The sequence below is a fragment of the Amia ocellicauda genome, chromosome 18 (assembly GCF_036373705.1).
Source record: "Amia ocellicauda isolate fAmiCal2 chromosome 18, fAmiCal2.hap1, whole genome shotgun sequence".
Classification (NCBI taxonomy): Eukaryota; Metazoa; Chordata; class Actinopteri; order Amiiformes; family Amiidae; genus Amia; species Amia ocellicauda.
Window position 1 is genome coordinate 4,765,341 of NC_089867.1, and position 24,793 is coordinate 4,790,133.

Sequence of the window (24,793 nt, forward strand, 5' to 3'; positions counted from 1 at the left end):
AATCGCCGATAAGCAACTTGAGCCTTCTCACTCTTCCGTCCTTTCCTGGGTACACTTCAATAACCTTTGCTAACTTCCACTGGTTTCGTGGTGTAGCATCATCTTGCAAAATGACAATATCATTGACCTTAGCGTTTCTGCGGTCTTTGGTCCACTTCTGTCTCTGTTGGAGATTGAGGAGGTATTCCTTTTTCCACCGTGTCCAAAAGTTGTTGGCTAAGAGTTGAACTCTGCGCCATCTTTTACGGAGGTACAGATCTTCCCTGATGAACTTTCCAGGAGGTGGAGAGATGATCGTGGATTTCATGGTCAGGATGTGATTTGGTGTCAAGGGCTCTGGACAGGATGGATCGTTCAGATGATCAGTGGTCAGAGGTCTGCTATTTACAACCGCCATAACTTCATATAGGAACGTTCGTAGTGAGGAGCAGTCAAGTTGTCTGGCTGACTGTTCTAGAATGGACGTCAAGACACTTCTGATAGTGCGAATTTGTCTTTCCCAGACGCCACCCATATGACTTGAAGCTGGGGTGTTCATGATGAACTCACATCTCAGTTCTTTGAGTTCCTCTTGATCCATCTCCTTTAATGCTTGAATGAACTCACGCCTGGCACCAACAAAGTTTGTCCCTTGATCACACCTTATTTGCCGTACTGTTCCACGAATAGCGATGCATGAACGCAGAGCGTTAATGAAGGCATCTGTGGTCAAGTCGTCGAGCATTTCAATATGCACTGCTCTGGAACACATGCAGGTAAGTAAGAGTCCATAACGCTTTAACTCTTTTCTTCCTTCCTTGATGTGGAATGGCCCGAAGCAGTCCATCCCGCAGTAAGTAAATGGAGGGGTTGTTTCCATTCGATCTTCCGGGAGATTTGCCATCCTTTGTTGTTCTGTGCATCTTCTGAACTTCCTGCACGTTGTGCATTTGTAAATATGGGATGACACTGCCCTGCTGCATCCCAGGATCCATATACCATTGGATCGGATCTCATTTATGGTCATTCCCCGTCCCTGATGGTGCACTCTCTCGTGATAGTGCTTGACGAGTAATGCCGACACGTGACTGTCTCTAGGGAGAACAGCTGGATGCTTCACATGTGGATGAAGAGCAGCATGAGTTAAGCGGCCTCCGACTCTGAGGATACCTTGGTCATCCAGGAATGGACCCAACTTGTGTAACTTGTTGGCCTTGTCTTTGATTTGTGAGTTCTTATGACACTGGATGCCCTGTATTTCTTGAGAGAGGGTTGCTTGTTGGACCATCTTGATTATGCTGAGCTCTGCATCTCTCCTTTCCTCTAAACTGGTGCTTTCCCAGGACCTTGGCCTGAGGCCTTTCGCTTCCCTTGCACGCCGCTTTAGTCTGGCTATAGCTTTCACCATTCTTGACCAGTCAGAGAACTTTCGTAGACAATCTAACAGTGACCTTATTTCCTTTGCCAGGGTGTCATGAGCCTGGGCCTTCTTGATCTCTGGATCACTACTTGCAATCTCTCCCACCTTGACTACTTCGCTGGTCAGCTCTTTCTGCCAAAGAAAGCTTGGACCCGTGAACCAGTTGGAAGCTACAAGTTGTTTTGCTGCAAGACCTCTTGAGGCATGATCTGCTGGATTCTCTTCGGAAGCCACATACCTCCATTGCGCAGACTCCGTACTTTGCTTGATGCGTTCCACACGGTTTGCCACGAACACATGAAATCTCCTGGCCTCGTTACTGATGTATCCGAGGACAACCTTTGAATCGGTCCAGAAGAATTCTTGTAGGCAATCTATCTCCAGTTCCCTTTTGAGCATGTCACTGGTGCGGACGGCTACGACTGCTGCTGACAGCTCAAGTCTTGGTATGGTGGTAACCTTAGCAGGGGCTACTCTTGACTTCCCCATTACCAAAGAGCAGTGGACTTCACCTGATGCACTGACTGCTCTGAGGTACGAACACTCGCCATAACCTGACACGCTGGCATCAGAGAAATGATGGAGCTCGTAGCTCTGAACCTTAAAGTTTAATGGAATGTAGCATCTCTGAATCTTTACACCAGCCAGGTTTTGCAGGTCTTGGAGCCAAAACTCCCACAGGGGTCGAAGATCATCAGGTAAGATGTCATCCCAACTGAGCTTGTTATGACACATCTGCTGCAGAATCTGTTTTCCCACCAGGATGAACGGTGCCACAAATCCGAGTGGATCGTATACTGAAGCGACAGTGGATAAAACTCCTCTTCGGGTAAGTGGATTTTCTTTCACAATCACTCTGAACTGGAACTCGTCAGAAGCCACGCACCACTGTATGCCAAGTGCTCTTTCCACGTGTAGCTCTCCCAGGGCCATGTCCAGGTCTTGGGCGGCTTTTGCACATTCTTCTTTGGGGATTGAGGCTAGGACTTTCTTGCTGTTGGAAATGAACTTGTGCAGCCTGAGTTTGCCTTTGTTGCAGAGCTCTCTTGCCTCCTTCACTAACTGAATAGCTTGGCTTTCAGACGCTAAGCTTGACAAGCCGTCATCAACGTAAAAGTTCTTCTGAATGAACTTGATGGTGGCTTCACTGAAGTGTCCGTGTCCTTCGGCTGCGAGGTGCTTGAGTCCATAGTTAGCGCAGCCAGGTGATGAAGCAGCGCCAAACAAGTGGACCTTCATCCGGTAGATGGATGGTTTGGCTTCAAGATTTCCATTCTCCCACCACAGGAATCTTAGGTAATCTTGGTCTTCTGCTTTAACGTGGAACTGGTGGAACATGCGTTCAATGTCACACATGATTGCCACTGGACCTTTCCGGAAACGACACAGAACTCCCACCAAGGTGTTTGTCAGCTCTGGACCGGTCAGGAGATGGTCGTTTAAGGATGTCTCTTGAAATCTCGCCGAACAATCGAAGACAACACGTATCTTCCCAGGCTTTTGGGGATGATACACCCCATGGTGTGGGATGTACCATGCTGGAGCTTTATTGAGGTCTTCTTCTGGGACCCTTTCTGCATCTCCACGTGTTATGATCTCATCCATGAAGGTCTTGTAGTCTTTGTAGTACTGTTTGTTTCTTTTTACTGCTTCGCAGGTGTCTGCTCTGCGACGTGTGTCTTGGTCGGGAATGTCAATGTGCCTTAAATCTTCATAAACAACGTTCAGATTATCTGAGGCATTGCTTATCTTAGTGATGTGGTCACGCAGCAGGTTGTTTGAGCATTGTCCACTCAGCGCTTGTTTGGCATCCTTAGCGATAGCTTTCCACTTCTCGTAGCTCACACTGAAACGGTGTGCAAATCTTCTTACTTGCTGATCGTGCAGTTCTTGGCCCTTTTCCGTAAACCTGCGGACCCTTTGGCTTCTATGTGGCTCTTGTGAGGAAGTGTGGTTATCTCCTGTGCCTTCAGCAGCTTGTGGTTGCATGTCTGCGCAGTGCTGCTGCGCGTCTTCACCTGCACCCTCTTTGTCACTCTCAAAGAAAAGCTCAAACTCTGACATTTTGCTTTAGTTTGGTTTAAATCTAAACTTGTTTTTTAGTTGAGTAAATTACCTTGTTCACAATAATCTAAGTTATGTTTAACTTAGCTTAAGCTCAATTGAGTAGTTGTTTTTAATCTCTGATATGTGAATAGTCAGCCTTTAATTACTTGCAGCTACTGACACTACTTTGGAGAAAAATTACTCTCTGCAGCTAAATTAACTTGCTTTTTCCAAAATAAAAACTGTACTAACTGTACTCAAAGACTAGTAACACTCACTTTGTGATCTATGGAGCTATGGTCTTCTTGCCTGATAACTTGTTATAGTTATATATGGCCTTATTTAAATCTTAAATTACCACAAATGAAATTAAACAAACCAAAAATATTAACTCTTAGTTAAACTTGTACATATACCACATTAAGTAATAACCATTCACTTTTAAGTCTAAATATGACCAATTCTGCCTTACTCTCGGTACTAATAGTTCTTAATATTCACATCCTACTCATCAGTAGACACAATATCAACACAGTAGCAATATCAATCCACTTCAATTTGAGAAAAGGTAAGTAAACAAAACATTAACTAATGGGAAATGCAAAGAAATGTCTCATTCTCTTGCCCAGAACGCTTAATGTCTCTGAATTACAGCTTAATTTGCGTTATGAAACCTGATTCTTCCGTGGGCACTGCCTCTTCTCGCGCTGGAATGAAGGCGCGCACGCGCTGTCATGTGCAGATGTCTTGGCCCGACCACGATTCGCGCTCTCCGTTGCCGTCTTCCTCGCCTACTCATGCGGAGCAGTCGAGTTCTCACTGTAGCTCCCTCCAGTAGTCAACACGAAGCACGAGGTCTTGGTTAAAAAACGGGGTTTTATTTCAACAACATATCATGTCAACCCGTGAGAACTGGGTTGAAAGAGAGAAAAAAAATAAAAGGAAATTATAAATACAATGCATGTATGTATGTCTTGAATACAGTTTGTGCCGTTATAGTTACACACTAGTTAACACAAGCTATGCACATGAAATATATCACAGACAACTGGATACAAAAGAAACATACCTCGTAGGCTGCTTCCTACTTAGGAGGGGCTAAATCTCAAAAGCCTTCTTCCTTGTCTTCTTTTACTCGGATAATATACATTTAGATATCTTTATATTCTTAATATTTACTTAGCTCGGAGAGCTCTTGCGATGCTATGTTTTAGCTCTACACTTCAGATGTTGTGCCCCCTTTAATTACGTGCGGAACACAAGGATGGCGCTAATTAGTTCCGCCTCTACGATATCCTATTAATTTTAGGTAGGAACCAAAAAAATAGTCACAAACTTAACTAAAGCTGAGAGGCAGTTACATACTCCATAGTAGAGAAATATGCTGTACCTTAGAATAACTGACAATCTCCAGACTAATTGTGTTACACAGTCAGGGTCAGGCTGCTGATGAGCACAATGATGATGAAGCTGAACTACCCAGAGGAGAGACCTAGAGGAAATGCTCAATTACATTTCTTCTTTTTCTCCTTCTTACATCCCAACTTGGGCTTGACAAATTACTGAACTCTGTGCTCGTATTCATAAAGCATCTGAGAGTGAGAAATCAGTCCAAAGTGCCTGGAATATCTGAGAGTGACGTCAATGTGATCCTACTTTTACTCTTAGGAGTAAGAGCTATTCATAAAGATTCGTTAGAATTAAAAGTACTCCTAACTCAACTGATATTTAGGAGACCTCATGAGGTCCACTAACTAGTTCAAAGTTGGGAGACGGCAGCAATGAGAAGACGGCATCAGCGCAGCTTCCGTGAAAGGAGAGAGACATGTTATAGCGGTGTGATGATGAAGAGTTATTGCGGCGATATAGACTGAACAGAAATTGATATTGTTTGTTACTGAACGAGTCAGCAATGCAGTTTCTTCCGCCACTGTCAGAAATGCAACACTGTCAGCATGATCCCCCCTCCCCCAAATGTATTGCTGAGGTTAATTCAGTGTTTTCCAAATGTATCTGGAACAATAAAAAACCTAGAATTCGTCTAGCGACTTTGCAACGCCCTAAATCCGCTGGGGGTCTTGCGTTACCAACTTTTCAACTTCATTATTGGGCTTTCCAGCTCAGGGCTGGGATGATGTGGTTGCATCCAGAAACACCAGCCTCTTGGCGTTCCATTGAAGAGACTTTAGTCAAACCCTGTCCTTTACAGGATCTCCCTTTCACTGGTCTAATGCACTAATATGTCTGTCTGCGCATGGGCACTATTATTAGCAATACATTACAAATTTGGAATAAAGTTGATTGATTTTGTCACACACCCACTGGTCTGCATACACTGTCTCCTATTTGGCAGAATGTCTCTCTGCTAACTGGATCACAACCTTTTGTCTATTCTCCTTGGTCTACATGCAATTATCATATATTGGGGGATATCTTTGCTGATAATGGCCTCCGCTCCTCTCAGGACTTAAAAGAGTACTACTCTCCTCCAGGCTTCTCTTTCTTTTTGTACTTCAGGCTTCGCTCATCCCTGTGGGTGCATGGGCTTCCCTGGGATGCTCCTTTGCGTTCTCATCCTTTGGCAGATTTATTTTGTAGCTCTCCTGGATCAGAGCTTGTCTCTCATATATTTTACAAATTGTTAGTCTACAATATTAAGACCCTTCCAATTATGTCCATTTGGGACAGGGAGTTAAGTACGATTGCTGTTATGCCTGACTGGAGCACTATTTGGGAAAATATCTTTACTTCATCCAAGAATGTGGCTCATCAGCTCATTCACTTCAAATTGGCTCACAAATTCAAAGCTACTCCTCTGAGGAAGTTTCAGATGAAAATGAGTGCAGACCCTCTAAGCCAGGCTTGTGTCTGGCAGTGACAGGTTACTTATTTCCATTTGTTCTGGGAGTGGGTGTGGAGGTGCCTCTCTCTGCTGAAGTCCTCCTACTGGCTGATGATTCCAAATTAGTCTTAACATCACATTCTAGAAAGCTGCCCTTGACAGGGATGACGCCGGCTAAGAAAACTATTCTGAAGGGATGGGTGAACCGTCTATTTCATTCTCTTCTATATGGCTTGATTCCTTTTGTGATATTATTATTTTAGAAAGATCCACAGCTTGACTACACTCAGCCTCTGCATGGACTGTGGCTGCATGGGACTCTGCTGTTGACAGTGTTACACAGCTATTTGAAGTTTATTTTAATGATTTTAAAACCTCTGAGAGGGAGGGGCATTGGGGAGGGAGGTTAAATAAAAAGTATTGTTTGTATTGTTAATGTTTGTTTCTATCAACAATAAAAAACATGTGTATTAAAAGAAAACAGTGTTACGCTCAGCTGCTGCTCTTCTGTTGGAGCCTCCAGTTCTGTTAGTACAAACAAACTCCATGAATGTTTCTAAAGGTCTAGGAAAAATACCACATAAACAACGTGTCTCCTTTCCTCTCCAGGCTGTCAGGCTGTGGGATCGCAGAGCGAGGCTGTGCAGCCCTGACCTCAGCTCTCTGTTCAAACCCCTCAACTCTGAGAGAGCTGGATCTGAGCTCCAATCGCCCAGGGGACTCAGGAGTGACAATGCTCTCTGCCGGACTGAGGGATCCCAACTGGAAACTAGAGAAACTGCTGTAAGTAGAGGCTGTGTGATTGTGTGATGGTTCAACTACAGGCTGTTGGGGGTGATAGGCTCCCATGGAGAGAATTAGGGGTGTGTTACATTTCCTCTCTGACGAATCGATAAGCATCTAGTGCATCTAGATAGACTGTATCTTTACGATACAGGAAAGATACGTTTAGACAAATGAATGATTTGATACGATTCGATTCAGCTTTGGGTCAGTTTGATGCGATACAGTAGGTTTCGTTTCAATACAATGCGATTTGGTTCAAAATGGTTGGATTTAGATATACATTTAAAATTAAAAGTCACATTATCCAACTAAGGGATAGAAACGTACAAACTGGCTAATTCCCATGCAATCATCATGGCAGCCAATTTAACAGATAGCAAAGTACGACTCTACAAAAGTACATTTTGAGCTTCTCAAAGGGAGGAAAAGATTGAATAGCTGTAGGACTAGAAGATTTCAACCCTGAAGATTTCATTTTTAATTGACGTTGCAATCAACGTTTTGGCTTAATCTGAATGAATTGTCTTTGTTTCTTCTCAGATCGGTATTAGTATTTTTTTCGATTATTATTGTATTGAACACAATTGTGTTTTAAATAAAACCGCAGTGTATCAAACTGTACATTTAATTGAGGTAAGTGTGTGCATGTGTGATTGTGTGTGTGTGTAAGGGCTGTAGGGATATATTTTAATTTTTTGGGGTGAATAGTAGACGGTTTTAAAAAACAAAGTTGAAATCAAAGCAAAACAGATAGGAATGAACGCAAAATCACTGTGGTATTTTTGCTATAAGCGTGATAATAGGAGACGCGCCTGTCCATTTCCCAGTCTTTTTGCCCGAGTTGTCAGTCAGTCTGTTTCCAGTGATTCCAGTGCAGAGACGCAGCGTGAGCCGGGGACTCACAGCACAGAGCCGAGCAGCCATTCTGTGCGTGTGATTTATATGGGATTTTTGTGTGTTTTATTCCCAGTTACCAACATTTTACAATTAAAATGGAGATGTCTCAGATTGTTATTTTGCATAGATATAAACTTACTAAATGCAAATTGGTAAAGTTGCTCTATGTTGTAATTCGTTATTTATTCCTCAATACATCCGTATGAAGATCCATAGACTAGTATGGATTAGTTTTCAGCAACACCATCCCATTTCTTTGTAAACCCACCTTGTACTTGTTCACCGGCCAATCGTACACATGCAATGCAAGACAGACAGGTGTCTCTGATCTTTGATCTGCACAAATCAAATGGCTTATTCCACCCCCACACTGTATTGCTGCCGGGTCCAAAGTATCATTATAGGAGAAGCCAAGGACTTGTGAGCGATAAAATAATACACATTATGATCTGATGTGCAATTGCTGTATCGGTTTGTTGGCCAGTTTGTGACGAGCGGATCGATATTTGACCGGTTTGATAATAAATATGGACCGGATTGGGGAATTTGAATCGGTGCTGTCGTATCTCAAGCAGCTGGACCGGCGCATTGATTTGAATCAGTGAATCGTTACACCCCTAGAGAGAATACTCCATAGTAGAGAAATATGCTGTACCTTAGAATAACTGACAATCTCCAGACTAATTGTGTTACACAGTCAGGGTCAGGCTGCTGATGAGCACAATGATGGATGAAGCTGAACTACCCAGAGGAGAGACCTAGAGGAAATGCTCAATTACATTTCTTCTTTTTCTCCTTCTTACATCCCAACTTGGGCTTGACAAATTACTGAACTCTGTGCTCGTATTCATAAAGCATCTGAGAGTGAGAAATCAGTCCAAAGTGCCTGGAATATCTGAGAGTGACGTCAATGTGATCCTACTTTTACTCTTAGGAGTAAGAGCTATTCATAAAGATTCGTTATAATTAAAAGTACTCCTAACTCAACTGATATTTAGGAGACCTCATGAGGTCCACTAACTAGTTCAAAGTTGGGAGACGGCAGCAATGAGAAGACGGCATCAGCGCAGCTTCCGTGAAAGGAGAGAGACATGTTATAGCGGTGTGATGATGAAGAGTTATTGCGGCGATATAGACTGAACAGAAATTGATATTGTTTGTTACTGAACGAGTCAGCAATGCAGTTTCTTCCGCCACTGTCAGAAATGCAACACTATCAGCATTTGATTTGTCAGCATGATCCCCCCTCCCCCAAATGTATTGCTGAGGTTAATTCAGTGTTTTCCAAATGTATCTGGAACAATAAAAAACCTAGAATTCGTCTAGCGACTTTGCAACGCCCTAAATCCGCTGGGGGTCTTGCGTTACCAACTTTTCAACTTCATTATTGGGCTTTCCAGCTCAGGGCTGGGATGATGTGGTTGCATCCAGAAACACCAGCCTCTTGGTGTTCCATTGAAGAGACTTTAGTCAAACCCTGTCCTTTACAGGATCTCCCTTTCACTGGTCTAATGCACTAATATGTCTGTCTGCGCATGGGCACTATTATTAGCAATACATTACAAATTTGGAATAAAGTTGATTGATTTTGTCACACACCCACTGGTCTGCATACACTGTCTCCTATTTGGCAGAATGTCTCTCTGCTAACTGGATTACAACCTTTTGTCTATTCTCCTTGGTCTACATGCAATTATCATATATTGGGGGATATCTTTGCTGATAATGGCCTCCGCTCCTCTCAGGACTTAAAAGAGTACAACTCTCCTCCAGGCTTCTCTTTCTTTTTGTACTTCAGGCTTCGCTCATCCCTGTGGGCACATGGGCTTCCCTGGGATGCTCCTTTGCGTTCTCATCCTTTGGCAGATTTATTTTGTAGCTCTCCTGGATCAGGGCTTGTCTCTCACATATTTTACAAATTGTTAGTCTACAATATTAAGACCCTTCCAAATATGTCCATTTGGGACAGGGAGTTAAGTACGATTGCTGTTATGCCTGACTGGAGCACTATTTGGGAAAATATCTTTACTTCATCCAAGAATGTGGCTCATCAGCTCATTCACTTCAAATTGGCTCACAAATTCAAAGCTACTCCTCTGAGGAAGTTTCAGATGAAAATGAGTGCAGACCCTCTAAGCCAGGCTTGTGTCTGGCAGTGACAGGTTACTTATTTCCATTTGTTCTGGGAGTGGGTGTGGAGGTGCCTCTCTCTGCTGAAGTCCTCCTACTGGCTGATGATTCCAAATTAGTCTTAACATCACATTCTAGAAAGCTGCCCTTGACAGGGATGACGCCGGCCAAGAAAACTATTCTGAAGGGATGGGTGAACCGTCTATTTCATTCTCTTCTATATGGCTTGATTGCTTTTGTGATATTATTATTTTAGAAAGATCCACAGCTTGACTACACTCAGCCTCTGCAGGGACTTTGGCTGCATGGGACTCTGCTGTTGACAGTGTTACACAGCTATCTGAAGTTTATTTTAATGATTTTAAAACCGCTGAGAGGGAGGGGCATTGGGGAGGGAGGTTAAATAAAAAGTATGGTTTGTACTGTTAATGTCTGTTTCTATAAACAATAAAAAACATGTGTATTAAAAGAAAACAGTGTGACGCTCAGCTGCTGCTCTTCTGTTGGAGCCTCCAGTTCTGTTAGTACAAACAAACTCCATGAATGTTTCTAAAGGTCTAGGAAAAATACCACATAAACAACGTGTCTCCTTTCCTCTCCAGGCTGTCAGGCTGTGGGATCACAGAGCAAGGCTGTGCAGCCCTGACCTCAGCTCTCTGTTCAAACCCCTCAACTCTGAGAGAGCTGGATCTGAGCTCCAATCGCCCAGGGGACTCAGGAGTGACAAAGCTCTCTGCCGGACTGAGGGATCCCAACTGGAAACTAGAGAAACTGCTGTAAGTAGAGGCTGTGTGATTGTGTGATGGTTCAACTACAGGCTGTTGGGGGTGATAGGCTCCCATGGAGAGAATTAGGGGTGTGTTACATTTCCTCTCTGACGATTCGATACGCATCTAGTGCACTTAGATACACTGTATCTTTACGATACAGGAAAGATACGTTTAGACAAATGAATGATTTGATACGATTCGATTTAGCTTTGGGTCAATTTGATTCAATACACTAGGTTTCGTTTCGATACAATGCAATTTGGTTCAATATGGTTGGATTTAGAAATTAATTTTAAATAATTAAATTCACATCATCCAACTAAGGGATAGAAACATACAAACTGTCTAATTCTCATGGAATCATCATGGCAGCCAATTTAACAGATAGCAAAGTACGACTCTACAAAAGTACATTTTGAGCTTCTCAAAGGGAGAAAAAGATTGAATAGCTGTAGGACTAGAAGATTTCAACCCTGAAGATTTCATTTTTAATTGACGTTGCAATCAACGTTTTGGCTTAATCTGAATGAATTGTCTTTGTTTCTTCTCAGATCGGTATTAGTATTTTTTTCGATTATTATTGTATTGAACACAATTGTGTTTTAAATAAAACCGCAGTGTATCAAACTGTACATTCAATTGAGGTAAGTGTGTGCATGTGTGATTGTGTGTGTGTGTAAGGGCTGTAGGGATATATTTTAATTTTTTGGGGTGAATAGTAGACGGTTTTAAAAAACAAAGTTGAAATCAAAGCAAAACAGATAGGAATGATCGCAAAATCACTGTGGTATTTTTGCTATAAGCGTGATAATAGGAGACGCGCCTGTCCATTTCCCAGTCTTTTTGCCCGAGTTGTCAGTCAGTCTGTTTCCAGTGATTCCAGTGCAGAGACGCAGCGTGAGCCGGGGACTCACAGCACAGAGCCGAGCAGCCATTCTGTGCGTGTGATTTATATGGGATTTTTGTGTGTTTTATTCCCAGTTACCAACATTTTACAATTAAAATGGAGATGTCTCAGATTGTTATTTTGCATAGATATAAACTTACTAAATGCAAATTGGTAAAGTTGCTCTATGTTGTAATTCGTTATTTATTCCTCAATACATCCGTATGAAGATCCATAGACTAGTATGGATTAGTTTTCAGCAACACCATCCCATTTCTTTGTAAACCCACCTTGTACTTGTTCACCAGCCAATCGTACACATGCAATGCAAGACAGACAGGTGTCTCTGATCTTTGATCTGCACAAATCAAATGGCTTAATCCACCCCCACACAGTATTGCTGCCGGGTCCAAAGTATCATTATAGGAGAAGCCAAGGACTTGTGAGCGATAAAATAATACACATTATGATCTGATGTGCAATTGCTGTATCGGTTTGTTGGCCAGTTTGTGACGAGCGGATCGATATTTGACCGGTTTGCTAATAAATATGGACCGGATTGGGGAATTTGAATCGGTGCTGTCGTATCTCAAGCAGCTGGACCGGCGCATTGATTTGAATCAGTGAATTGTTACACCCCTAGAGAGAATACTCCATAGTAGAGAAATATGCTGTACCTTAGAATAACTGACAATCTCCAGACTAATTGTGTTACACAGTCAGGGTCAGGCTGCTGATGAGCACAATGATGGATGAAGCTGAACTACCCAGAAGAGAGACCTAGAGGAAATGCTCAATTACATTTCTTCTTTTTCTCCTTCTTACATCCCAACTTGGGCTTGACAAATTACTGAACTCTGTGCTCGTATTCATAAAGCATCTGAGAGTGAGAAATCAGTCCAAAGTGCCTGGAATATCTGAGAGTGACGTCAATTTGATCCTACTTTTACTCTTAAGAGTAAGAGGTATTCATAAAGATTCTTTGGAATTAAAAGTACTCCTAACTAATATTTAGGAGACCTCATGAGGTCCACTAACTAGTTCAAAGTTGGGAGACGGCAGCAATGAGAAGACGGCATACAGCGGTGTGCTGATGATGAGTTATTGCGGCGATATACACTACCGGTCAAAAGTTTTAGAACACCCTCATTTTTCAAGTTTTTATTGAAATTTAAACACTGTTTTTAAGTACAGTTTCCTACACCATCAATAAGCGCTTGGAATCTGGAGGAAGGTCTGGCAGACCCAAAGCCACAACAGAATCAGAAGACACATTTCTGAGATTCAACAGCTTGCGTGATAGGCGGCTCACAGGACAACAGCTTCAAGTACAGCTTAACACTGGTCAAAGTAAGCAATATCAGTTTCAACTGTGAAGAGAAGACTTCGAGCTGCAAGTTTGACAGTTCAAGTGGTAGTAAGAATGCCATTGCTAAGATGGCCAAATAAGAAAAAGAGGCTTGCCTGGGTCATGAAACACAACCAGTGGACTACTGAAGACTGGAAGAAGGTCTTATGGACCACTTAATCAAAATTTGAAATCTTTGGTTCATCACACAGGGTTTTTGTACGTCATCGAGTAGGCGATAGGATGGTTCCTCAGTGTGTGACACCAACTGTCAAACATGGAGGAGGAAGCGTGATGGTCTGGGGCTCTTTTGCTGGATCCAGAGTCGGCAACTTGCGCAGAGTGAGTGGCACTCTGAACCAAAACGGCTACCACAGCATTTTGCAGCGCCACGCAATACCCTCTGGTATATGCCTAGTTGGTCAGGGGTTCATCCTACAGCAAGATAATGACCCAAAACATGGGATGAACTGGACAGAAGGGTGAAAGAAAAAGTAACCTACAAGTGCAACACATTTGTGGGAACTTCTGCAACAGTGTTGGGAAGAACTTTCTGAACAATAATTGATTTCCATTGTAGATAGAGTACATTGAGACATTAAACTCTGGAAAAATGTAGGTGTTCTAGAACTTTTGAAATTGTGAAAGTGTAAATCTCTTCATGAATATACCCCAGTGTTTCCACCTGTGGACAATTTCCTATGTAAGGAAGGAACTCAAGGATAAATAGTGTTCAATTTAAGATGTTTTATGATTTTTTTTATGATTTTGATTATGAATGTGAAATAAATCTAGCATTTTAAGTCCATTACGTCCTCGTAATGAAGGAATGAGGGGGAAACAATTATTATTTTGTGTGAAATGAATAACAAATAAAACTGAAGTTTTTCCTATGATTTTGGATCCTACTCCCAGCTAAAAGTAGGTGTAAGAGACTTTATGACTCACTTCTAATTTTACTCCTAAACTAACTTTTAGCGTGATTCCTAGGAGTAATACTGAGATGTTTTATGCATACGGGCCCAGATCACTGCATTGCCCTCTGTGTTCCTTCAGGAGGGACAAAGGGACAATAGATAAATCCTACATATGCTGCCAAAGACACACTGTTTAGCACAGCCAGCCCAGACTCCCCACAGTGTCTCTGTCACACTAATAGGAGGATTTAATCCAGATAGAGCAGCTCACACCCTGAACCTGCAGCACCTGAGCTGCCACAGTCGCTTGTGTCCAGAGACACAATTTCTCCACAGCTGACTGCTCGCCCCTCTCCCCCGAGGGCTCCCGGTAACAGCTGACAAAGGCATCGGCTCATCCAGCCTATTGGACACAGCTGGCACTCAGCGCAGTGCTCTTACTGGCTGTGGAGTCAGAGGCAGAGAAGAGACAGAGGAGCATTCAGATAGAGGTGGAGGAGGAACTGAGATCATCTCATTCCTTACAATCATTTTATACTGTATTCTGGGTCAGCATTCATTTTTGTTTCCACAGACCCTAACTGATCTAAATCTGAATTCTAATTAATTTTAAGAATCATTACACATAGGAGAACAAACATGTTCTTCATGTAATTTACTGCATTTTAAATGACCAATATAGTTTTCGTAAGCAGATGTCCCTATGTTCTCTCTCTCCACAGACTGGGCAGCTGTAATCTCACAGAGCGATCGTGTGCAGCTCTGGCCTCAGCTCTCAGGGCAGACCACTCCCAGCTGAGAGAGCTGGAGCTGAGAGACAACGACCTGGGGGATTCAGGAGTGAAGCTGCTCTCTGCTGGGCTGCAGGATCCCAACTGTAAACTACAGAGACTGGGGTGAGGAACACTGCGCTGTGCACTGAGGAGCAAGTAAAGAAACTCAATATGTCATTCATAGAGACCACTCGGTGCAGTTTTTATTTTCTTCAGTATAATATAATCTTGAGTCTGTGTACATTTCTGCCTTGGAAACAGACACATGTTGAACATATGTTCAATCCAGACCTCTCTGTTGTGCTGTACTCTCCTACAGACACCGCTAGACAGCTGAAATGACCAATATGTCCTCAAGACTATTCATATTTACATGGAATTCATTTCTATTCATATTTAGTCATTCATCTAAAACACCTTTTGAAATGTTATCAATTACCCTTCAATTAAGTATTATATATGAGGTCAGACAATACGTTCTGCCCTGGGTGTCTCTCTACACTGAAGAAATTACTTTGAGTTTCCACAGAAAGTGATGTAACAGACTCATTATAGGAAAGTGTAAGGTGCAATATTGAATATATTTTTGGATCAACCTTGGCTCAACTGATCAGGGGCCCTGAACCTGTAATAATGTTGGATGTTATTAATTGTGGTGGGAAAAAGTTTTGGAGTCGGGAGTTCTAATCAGAATTTATTACGTGCACGGGAGGAACAGCGCAACACAGAACTCAAAGGATTTTAGGCTAGCATGACACTGTTCCCCAAAAGTTTTAAGATAGAACAAAGCTTTAATACCCCCTCTGGGACATACGCCCAAGGGGCCTTAACATATTATAATCAGTGTCTGAATGGTCATTTCTAATAACTAGCAGTGATTTCATTGGCATCCTAAACTAAGCCTTCCCATATCATCAATATTATAATCAACACTCATGAATAATAATCATTAACCTCTGAATTGCCAGTTCCATTGGAAGGTAATTTGCAGATAATACGTTGCAAGAAAGGAATGTGAGCTGCTGATAACCAAGTTAGGACAGCACACCAAGGACAAAGGCAGGATAGGATTTCTATATTTTCCCCCACATAAATACACTCCATTCTTGACGTTTATCGGAACGACTGTAGGTTTGTCTGAATCATGTCACTTTTATTGTTGAAGGCAAAGTTATTGAAAGTTGGATGGGATCTACATGGCATTGATGAAGTATTGTGGTAGTTGTGTTACTAGCTGTGGTAGACCATGTGTTAGGTGTTAAGTATTATAATCATTAATGGAACTAAAAAACCCTGAAACAGGATCAACGCTGGGGCACCAGTAGTCATGACAGCCAGCTCCCTCAACAACTCTGTTCTATTGACCACATTCATCTTCCTTATATACCCTTTCCTTCAATGGCCCCTGCCTTAGACCAAACCATTACCTCATATAAGGGAAATAAGGAGAAAAGGACATTCAAAATCATACATACAGTAAGAGAAAAATAAATACAAATACAAACAGGGTTGGGAGCAGGGGATAAAATTAACTTTCTTGGCAACTAGCCACTGTGTCTGGTAGAAGGAAAAAACTTACCAGCTACTTGGTATTTTTACCAGCCAAAGGCAAACATCACCAGAAATACACGGGGTGTATAAATGTGTGGTGAACATGACATTTATTCAGGTAATTAATCAATCACAATAACAAAAGCTAATCCCACACCTGTATAGACTCTTAGACAGGTGTGTATGAGGGAAAGGGATCTGGATAGAAAAAACATGCTCCCACACACTGTTTCTACTTGCAAGTGTTATGAGGTCTTTGACCAAAACACTGCATTCTATTGATTTATAACATTTGCTAGTAGAGACTGTACAGGAGCATCTTTTTTAAATTAATCAATCACATATGAAATAACATGGCAGCTAATGGGGATCTGTATAAACACACTAAACTAACACATGAGAAGGGATGTTATATGGTCACACACTGTCGCTCTTCATACTCCTCTTCCTCTTCACTGCTACTCCCTTCTCTGGGTTTCCGCACAGTCATTAAAAGTCATTACATTTCGAAGTCTTCTTAAGGCCCTTAAAAGTCATTAAAATTCATTTTATCATTAAAAGTTATTGTTTATAAGCTACAATGTAAAAGTCTATTTCTCTCTCTCATCTGCACTCTGACCACTGCTCTCACAGCAGCACACAACCTGAACACCAGTTTTATCAGTTGAGAGTGCCAGAGAGAGGTCCTTTGGACTGGATAAAAAATATAATCTATAGGGATGATGACAGACAGTAACGTCCTATCCATTGGTCAATACCGCAGGCCAGCAAAGACACAATCCAAACAAACCAGGCTGAGAGTGAAGACAGAGACCAGAAGAGTCATCAGTAAATAGTCAGTAAACATGTTCAAAATAATCTCATGATCAGAGATAAATCTCCATAACAGTCTTTCCTGTCTGAGTGATGTGTGGTGACTGCAGAGCTGAGAGAGTGTCTCCTTCTCCCCACAGGCTGTCAGGTTGTCAAGTCTCAGAGGAAGGCTGTGCAGCCGTGGCCTCAGCTCTGCGCTCAAACCCCTCAACTCTGAGAGAGCTGGATCTGAGCTACAATCACCCAGGGGATTCAGGAGTGATGCTGCTCTCTGCTGGACTGGAGGATCCCAACTGTAAACTAGAGAAACTGCTGTAAGTAGAGGCTGTGTGATTGTGTGAATAGTCATCCTCTGACTGTGGTTTCTCAGCTATGCTCCTCTCCCCTGCTCTCACCCTGTCTCTCCCTCTCCTCTCATTAGTCCTCCTCACACCTATTGTCTGTCACAGCTCTGTGCTTGTGTAATATCATCTACTGTCTCTTAACAGACAGACTGGAAGTGGGAGTCCCAGAGCTGCTCTGTGGTTTAGTCTTGATAAATCTATCATACTGGCAAAATGAAAACTGTCACACTGTAGAAATGGAAAGTGTGCATCATAGTCTGTAATTCATTCCTTTGTCCTGTGTTTCATCACGTCAGGGTTCTCTGTGCTCAGTTTATGATGCTGGATTAAAAACGACCAGAAAATGTAATGTAATCATATTAAACATTTTGGTTTCTTACAGCATCGATCACAGTGGAGAGAACAGGATCAAACCAGGGCCTCAGAAATGTAAGTCTGTTTGGATTCAGGAATCAAATTCATCCTAAAATACTCATTCAGAAGGGAAAAATTGACTAACAGAAAGAGAGAGAGAATGAGAAAAGGGCAGAGAGGATGGGAAAAGAGTGGGTAACTTTGAACTTTCTCTCTCACCATCTGCCCTCTTCTCTTCCCTGTCTCTCCCTCTGTCCTCCTCTCTCAGCTCCTTGTCTCCACTACCATTCCTCTCCTTCATCTCTGTCTCCATGGCTGAACACATACAGTCCACTATGGTGTTTACCACTGGGTTCCCGCACACAATTAAACATCATTACATTTCAAATTATTTTTTAAAGGCCTTAAAAGTCATTAAAATTAATGCTGTTGTCATTAAAAGTAATTGTTTATAAGTTACAATGTAAAAGTCTTATCAGCTCAGAGTCCCAGAACTGACAGAGGTCATTTGGATTGGCTAGAAAGTGATAGAGTCATGGTCTGTGATTGGGTAACAAAATATCTCTAAGGTTGATCACAGACCACAGTAATGTCCTTTCCAATGGTCAATACCATGCCTATGTTCTACGCAATGTAAACAAAGCGCACACGGTTCTTTTCAGCAGAATCTCAGCTATGCAGCTAAAACAGAGCATGTCTCTATCACAAATCATTTCTCCATAAATTAATAGTGTGTAATTGATTATTCCTTATCTAACACAACAACTTTGTTAAATAAACATTAGTCGATGTAAAAATACCTTCCTATTAGAAGATGTATGGAAATGACATAATAACAGCAGCAATAAGCAGACCTGTCAACTCTCACGAACTCTCACATTATTATTGTTTCCCGATATTGTCACATCTTCAAATTAACTATAAAGGACTATTTGTTTATAAAGGAATATTTATCAATTACAGCTGTAACTGACTGACCAATGTGTTTTTTCTTTTTTAATTTGTATTAATTACATTTTAATTCAATAATAGCTTAGCAATGTGAACTAGAATGCCTTAATATTTGCATCTTTGTGGCAATGTTTTCCGGTATACAAAATGTATTAGACCCATCTATCTAGCTAATTTATACAATCTACTTAACTAAATGATTTACTTTTCCACATTTCCAAACCACACTCAACATACTGACTGCTGGTCTGCGTTCAGAAACATACCTGTGTGTTCAAGTTTCAGTGAATACAAAATAAATAGCAATAGCTGGCTGTGTGTGTAGCCTAATATTAATGTGTTTGTTTTATTTATTTATTTATTTATTTTATTTCAGGAAATGTACACATTGAGACCAAGGCCGCATTTACAAGGGGGTCCTGGGATACAAACAAACAGTCAACACATTAATGAATGTGTGGTACAACAGTCCAAATAATAAAACAATAAAATTATCATTAAATCAGTTAACTTGCCCTTTTTACAATGCAGAAGAATGTCGTGTTAAGTAATTGCTTGATGACATGTTTAAAACCAGATAAGGATAGTCCATCAGATTCTCTCTTCAGAGTGTTGGGAAAATAATTCCTTTGAGAAATCTTTGATAGCCGATGTGCAAAAGACAGTTCTCCCTTGCATGTACGCAACCTCAGGACAACCAGACTATCAGTATCACTAGACTGTAAATGATATGTGTTGCTATTCTTTATCACCAAAGTATACAAACATGCAGGGACCAAACCATTGATAACCTTAACCTGTTGCACTCCTCTTTTCTGTCATTGCTAGTGTCGCAGAAGGGTGTTTGGCTTTCAGGTGGGTTAATATACAGCTGTAGATTTGTGGTAGTTTAATTGCACTGCATATATTATACACTTAACAGTGTTTTCATTTACTTTGTCAAAGTATTTCCATGTAGAACTTCTCTGTGAGGAAGCCATTGGTCACATTCTTGTAGCACAGATTTCTGCAGATATGCGCAGATCTGCAGAATTCCACCAATTGTGCATATATGGACTTTGTCAATGTAACTATTATAATCCTAGAACACTTTGATCCAGGTCATAAAGTCAGTAATTATGACTATGAAAAGTAATTAAAAGTCATTATTTTTCCACATCCTTAACCGGCAGGAACCATGTACTAGGACTGTGTCACTGCATTGTTGTTTGTCAGATACTGTATTCTAACTGATTGATATTAACAATATTAACCACAGCAGAGTGTTTGACTAATGATGTAGGTCTGTAATTCAGACTCCTGTCTGAACTCCAGCTCTTGTAGATGCCTTCTGTGCAAGACCAGTAATTAGAGAAGTGTCTTACTTCTGTGCAAGGATGTCCAGGTGGTCAGTGTAAAAGTAACTCAAACAACAGGTGGTGATGACAAAAAAAAGAAATTAACAAAACAAAAACAATCAATAAACAATTCTTTTAAACTACATAATCCACTATTTTTGCAAATTAATTTAAGGATCTTGTCGTTTCCCCACTCTCTCCTTGAATGAGCTCTGTGCCGAGTTTATATCCATTTTAGGTTCTGTAGCCCCTCCCATGAGCTCTACCATTACTACATGTCATAGCTAAACAAATAAATTAATAAGTAATAACAATTACACCCCCTTATACTGCATTCAAATATAGTAAAATACATATAAAACGTTTCTGGGCAACACAATATCCTTTCAAGCAAACATATATATTCAAATATATAATATAGGTTGACTCCTCTGTTGGCTTGGTCATGCGCCCTCCCTGCTGGCCCTTTAATGCTGGTTACTATGTGTGCATTTTCCCACTGCAAACAGCTGCATCAGCTGGCTGACTGCGTGTCCAGGCTTTGTTACACAAAGTACGTTTTCAAACCTTTTTGTTTTAACCCTTAGCAGCTATCAATGTTATTTTAATGCTTGTATGCACCCAGTAATTAAGATAACAAGCGCTCCTTTTGTTAAAATCATTTAAACCGGCAACTACAGCATCAAATAAAGAAATACATACATGCATATTTGAAACATTTCCCCGTTCTTCCCAAATTGGGTTGAGATCTGGTGACTCTGTGAAGGCCATAGCATATGATTCACATCATTTTCAAACTCATCAAACCATTCAGTGGCCCTTTGTGCCCTGTGGATGGGGGCATTGTCATCCTGGAAGAGACCACTCCCATCAGGATAGAAATATTTCACCATAGGATAAAGGTGATCACTCAGAATGACTTTGTAATGATTTGCAGTGACCCTTTCCTCTAAGGGGACAAGTGGACCCAAACCATGCCAGGAAAATGCCCCCCCACAGCATCACAGTCTGTACCGTTTTCTTGGTGTCACCACACATGCACTCGCCCACTTGTCGAGAACACTAGCCAGTTGAGCGTTTGTGTGACTGAATCACCTGCCATTCGTGCCCCAATAATGAAAGTAGATTCTTTCCTCTTGCCGTCTTGATCCACAATCGAGGTCAACTGGGCCTCCTCAGCATTTTATACATGCCACAGAGCATGATATGATGTTAATTGCTTAATTGTATCATGCAGTACACCTGTTTGGAGGCATCTGCATTCATTATGTTCCTCCACTCATTTATTCAGGTTTTTCCTTTAATTTGTCACTGGTCTGTATATACAATCCAACCACAGACTCCCAGCCCTGACAGGAGCCATCTGTCACACTGACATTATTATTAGTTTTATTAATATTACCCTCTCTGCCTCATTCTCCCTCTTTCCTCGCTTTCCCTCTCCCTACATCTGTGCTCTTCTTTCCCTCCTCCCAAACCCACTATTTTTTTCTTCTGTCCCTTCCTATCCTCTCTCCCTTTGTCCTTTCTGTCTCTCCTGTTCTTCTCTTCACCAGTGTTTGACAGGTGTTTTACATATGTTTAATTTTTAAGATAAAAAATTGTAATTATTCCCCATTATCCCTCTCCTCTCAGACTCAAATTATTCTCAACTCTCTGTTTTCTTGTTTCTAACTGTAATGACTCGGGTCACAGGAACAGCCGGGGGACTGGAGGACTCAGGTGCGGGCAAAAGGCAGGTCAATAACAGGTGTGGGTTGACCACTGGTGAACAGGGCAATGAAGGCAAAACAACAAAGGGTTGTCGTTATATCAGGCATAGGGTTAGTCGATCAGGCAGAAGGAATAACAAAGGGAATCTGGAAAATGTGGTCTCAAAAAACAGGCAAGGGTCAGTAAACACTATTAGTCAAAACACTAATCAGAATACAGGCTCGGAAATGTCAAGAGGCCGGAGGTCTTCAGTTGAGCTGGTTTATTCCACACAGAGCTCTGAGTCACAAGCACACTGACTCCACAGAGTGAAGCTGCATCTAATATACTGTACAGGCTTCATGGAACATATCGTATGTTCATATTTCTCCCAAATGCTATTACCCACCACTGTCCTCCCTCAATCCTCCCCCTGAGTCAGCACTGTCCACATCCTCCACAGAACAGCATCCTTCTGCACGTGTTCTCCTCACTGTCAGCACATTGAACTGTCCATCTGCTTGCAAAGCCCACGTTACAGGAGGGTGAATGTCCAGGATCGATCCTGTGTCCGTGTGTCTGTCGGCAATAGAGCTGGAGAGAGACGTTATTCAACATTTCTTTAGCTCATAGTTTCCTTTATTAATGTTACACTCATTTTCCAGAGTCTTCACAAGCCTCACCCCTCCATCAACCTCTCCTCTATCCCTCCTTCCTCTCCATCTACCTCCCCTTCTCACCTATCAACCTTCTCTCCCTTCCTCCTCCCCATCTACCTTCTCTCCCTCTCTTCCTCACCCCCTACATCTACCTTAACCTTTTCCCCATCCATCCTGTCCTATCTTTCATCCCTCCATCTCACTTCCCCTCCTTTTCCTGAATCTCTCCATCTCTCTCTTCACCCTGCCTTTCCTCTCCACTTCCCTCCCCTGCCTCTCTCTCTACCCACCCTGCCGGCCTGCATCATCTCCGTCTACCTCCTCACTTGATCTCTCCTCCTCCCTGCCTCTCCTCTCTTCCTTGCATTTTCCCTTATCACTTCTCCTTCCTCTCATGTTTTGCTCCTGCTTTTCCTATCTTCACCACCTTCACCTCACCTTTCGTGTTCTCCCCCTACCTTTCCCTTCTTCACCCCCCACTCCATTTCCTCTATCCTCACTCAGTTCCTATTCTCCATCTTCTTTTTTAATTATTATTATTATTATTATTATTATTATTATTATTATTATTATCATTGTTACTGGACTCCAGTTGTGCTCCAGTTGATTCCAGTGCTGATGTTCTCTCTTCTCTCCTCCCTCTTGTCTGCAGATGCCTGTCGACTCACACTGGACCCCAACACAGCGCACAGTCGCCTGTCTCTGTCTGAGGGGAACAGAAAGGCCACACGGGGGACAGTGCAGCCACACCCTGATCACCCAGAGAGATTTGACTACTATATCCAAGTGCTGTGCAGAGAGGGTCTGACTGGTCGCTGTTACTGGGAGGCTGAGTGGAGTGGGGAGTAGGGTTATATAGGCATCACATATAAAGGAATCAGCAGGAAAGGAGGCAGTGCTGACTGTCGCCTTGGACACAGTGACAAGTCCTGGAGTTTGTGCTGCAGGGGTTCCAGTTGCTCAGCCCGGCACAATAACAATCGCATTGCCATACTTGCCCCCGCCCCCCCCAGAGTAGGAGTGTATCTGGACTGGCCAGCCGGCACTCTGTCATTTTACAGCGTCTCCTCTGACACACTGACCCTCCTGCACACCTTCCACAGCACATTCACGGAGCCCCTCTATCCAGGGTTTGGGGTTTATGACTCTGGCTCCAGTGTGTCCCTGTGTCAGCTGGAGTAGCTGCTGTGTCCTGTAAGAGCCTCTGTCTGCAGCCTGTCTGTCCTCTGCGCTCCTCAGTACAGTGAGTGACACTGTGTTGTAACAGTCACCTGCGCAGCTGCAGTGTCCTCCCAGAGGAGTTATTACTGACCAATGAAAACACTGACACAGCGAGTAGAGATGATGTCAGAGGTGAATATAAATATACAATTAGCAACCTGTTAGTGTGTTTCACTGAAGTGTGTTTTGTAATTGAACAGATGTCTTTTGTCTGAACTCTATACCTCTGTGCAATTGTAATTTTATTGTAATCACAACCATGTCATTTAGTGTTTGTTTTTAGGAATTACTATCACAAATGAATATGAATGAAGCTCAAACATTCTCAATGTATTGCAATTGTCTAATTGGTGTTAAAGATACATTCTCACATGATTGCTTTCCATCTGTAACTCATTTGTATATCTTTAAAGCATGTGTTGTGTTTCCATATTCCTGATGAAAACACGCAAGTGCCGAAACATCAGATTTTAATAAATAAACGTATTATTGGGGGATTGTACTCCTCACTCCTGTCAGTGTCTTACAGTGGAACACTGTGTTGCACTGAGTGTTACTGTGTGTCAGTGTGTGTTACTGTGGGTCAGTGTGGATGCTCTGGGTCAGTATGTGTTACTGTGGGTCAGTGTGTGGTACTGTGAGTCAGTTCGAATTACTGTGTCATTGTGGACATAGTGGGTCAGTGTGTGTTCCTGAGTGTCAGTGTGGACGCTGTGTGTCAGTGTGTGTTACTGTGGGTCATTGTGGATGCAGTGGGTCAGTGTGTGTCAGTGTGTGTTACTGTGTGTCAGGGTGGACACTGTGGGTCAGTGTGTTTTACTGAGTTTCAGTGTGTGTTCCTGAGTGTCAGTGTGGACGCTGTGGGGCTGTTTGTGTTATTGTGGGTGTAGCGTAGCTACAGACCAAAAATAGTCGATCGCAACTTTTAAGTTCTGAACAAAACATGAAAAACTTAGATTTTATTACAAACTGTAATACATTTAAGGGAAAACAAAGAAATGAAATTTGGTAATTGAAATCAGAGCTGGATCAGTAAACACGTGTCTCGTTGATTTCTTTCTTATTATTTCTATTGTT

General features: G+C 42.1%; 1 protein-coding gene and 1 long non-coding RNA gene across 2 annotated transcripts in view; one reads left to right on the plus strand and one right to left on the minus strand.

The window, feature by feature from the left end:
* LOC136714077 (NLR family CARD domain-containing protein 3-like) overlaps window positions 1–24,204 on the plus strand; it is a 50,649-nt gene extending 26,445 nt beyond the window's left edge. The window contains 6 exon segments of the mRNA XM_066691389.1: window positions 6,897–7,070; window positions 10,703–10,876; window positions 14,744–14,917; window positions 17,299–17,472; window positions 17,885–17,931; window positions 23,148–24,204. Of these exon segments, the coding sequence (XP_066547486.1) occupies window positions 6,897–7,070; window positions 10,703–10,876; window positions 14,744–14,917; window positions 17,299–17,472; window positions 17,885–17,931; window positions 23,148–23,677 (1,273 nt within the window). The 3' untranslated portion in view covers window positions 23,678–24,204.
* LOC136714168 (uncharacterized) lies at window positions 4,304–4,800 on the minus strand. The gene is made up of 2 exons (XR_010805014.1): window positions 4,515–4,800; window positions 4,304–4,357 (listed from the first exon to the last, which is right to left on the minus strand). It is a non-coding gene; the product is annotated as an uncharacterized LOC136714168 (long non-coding RNA).
* Window positions 24,205–24,793: the final 589 nt, after the last annotated feature.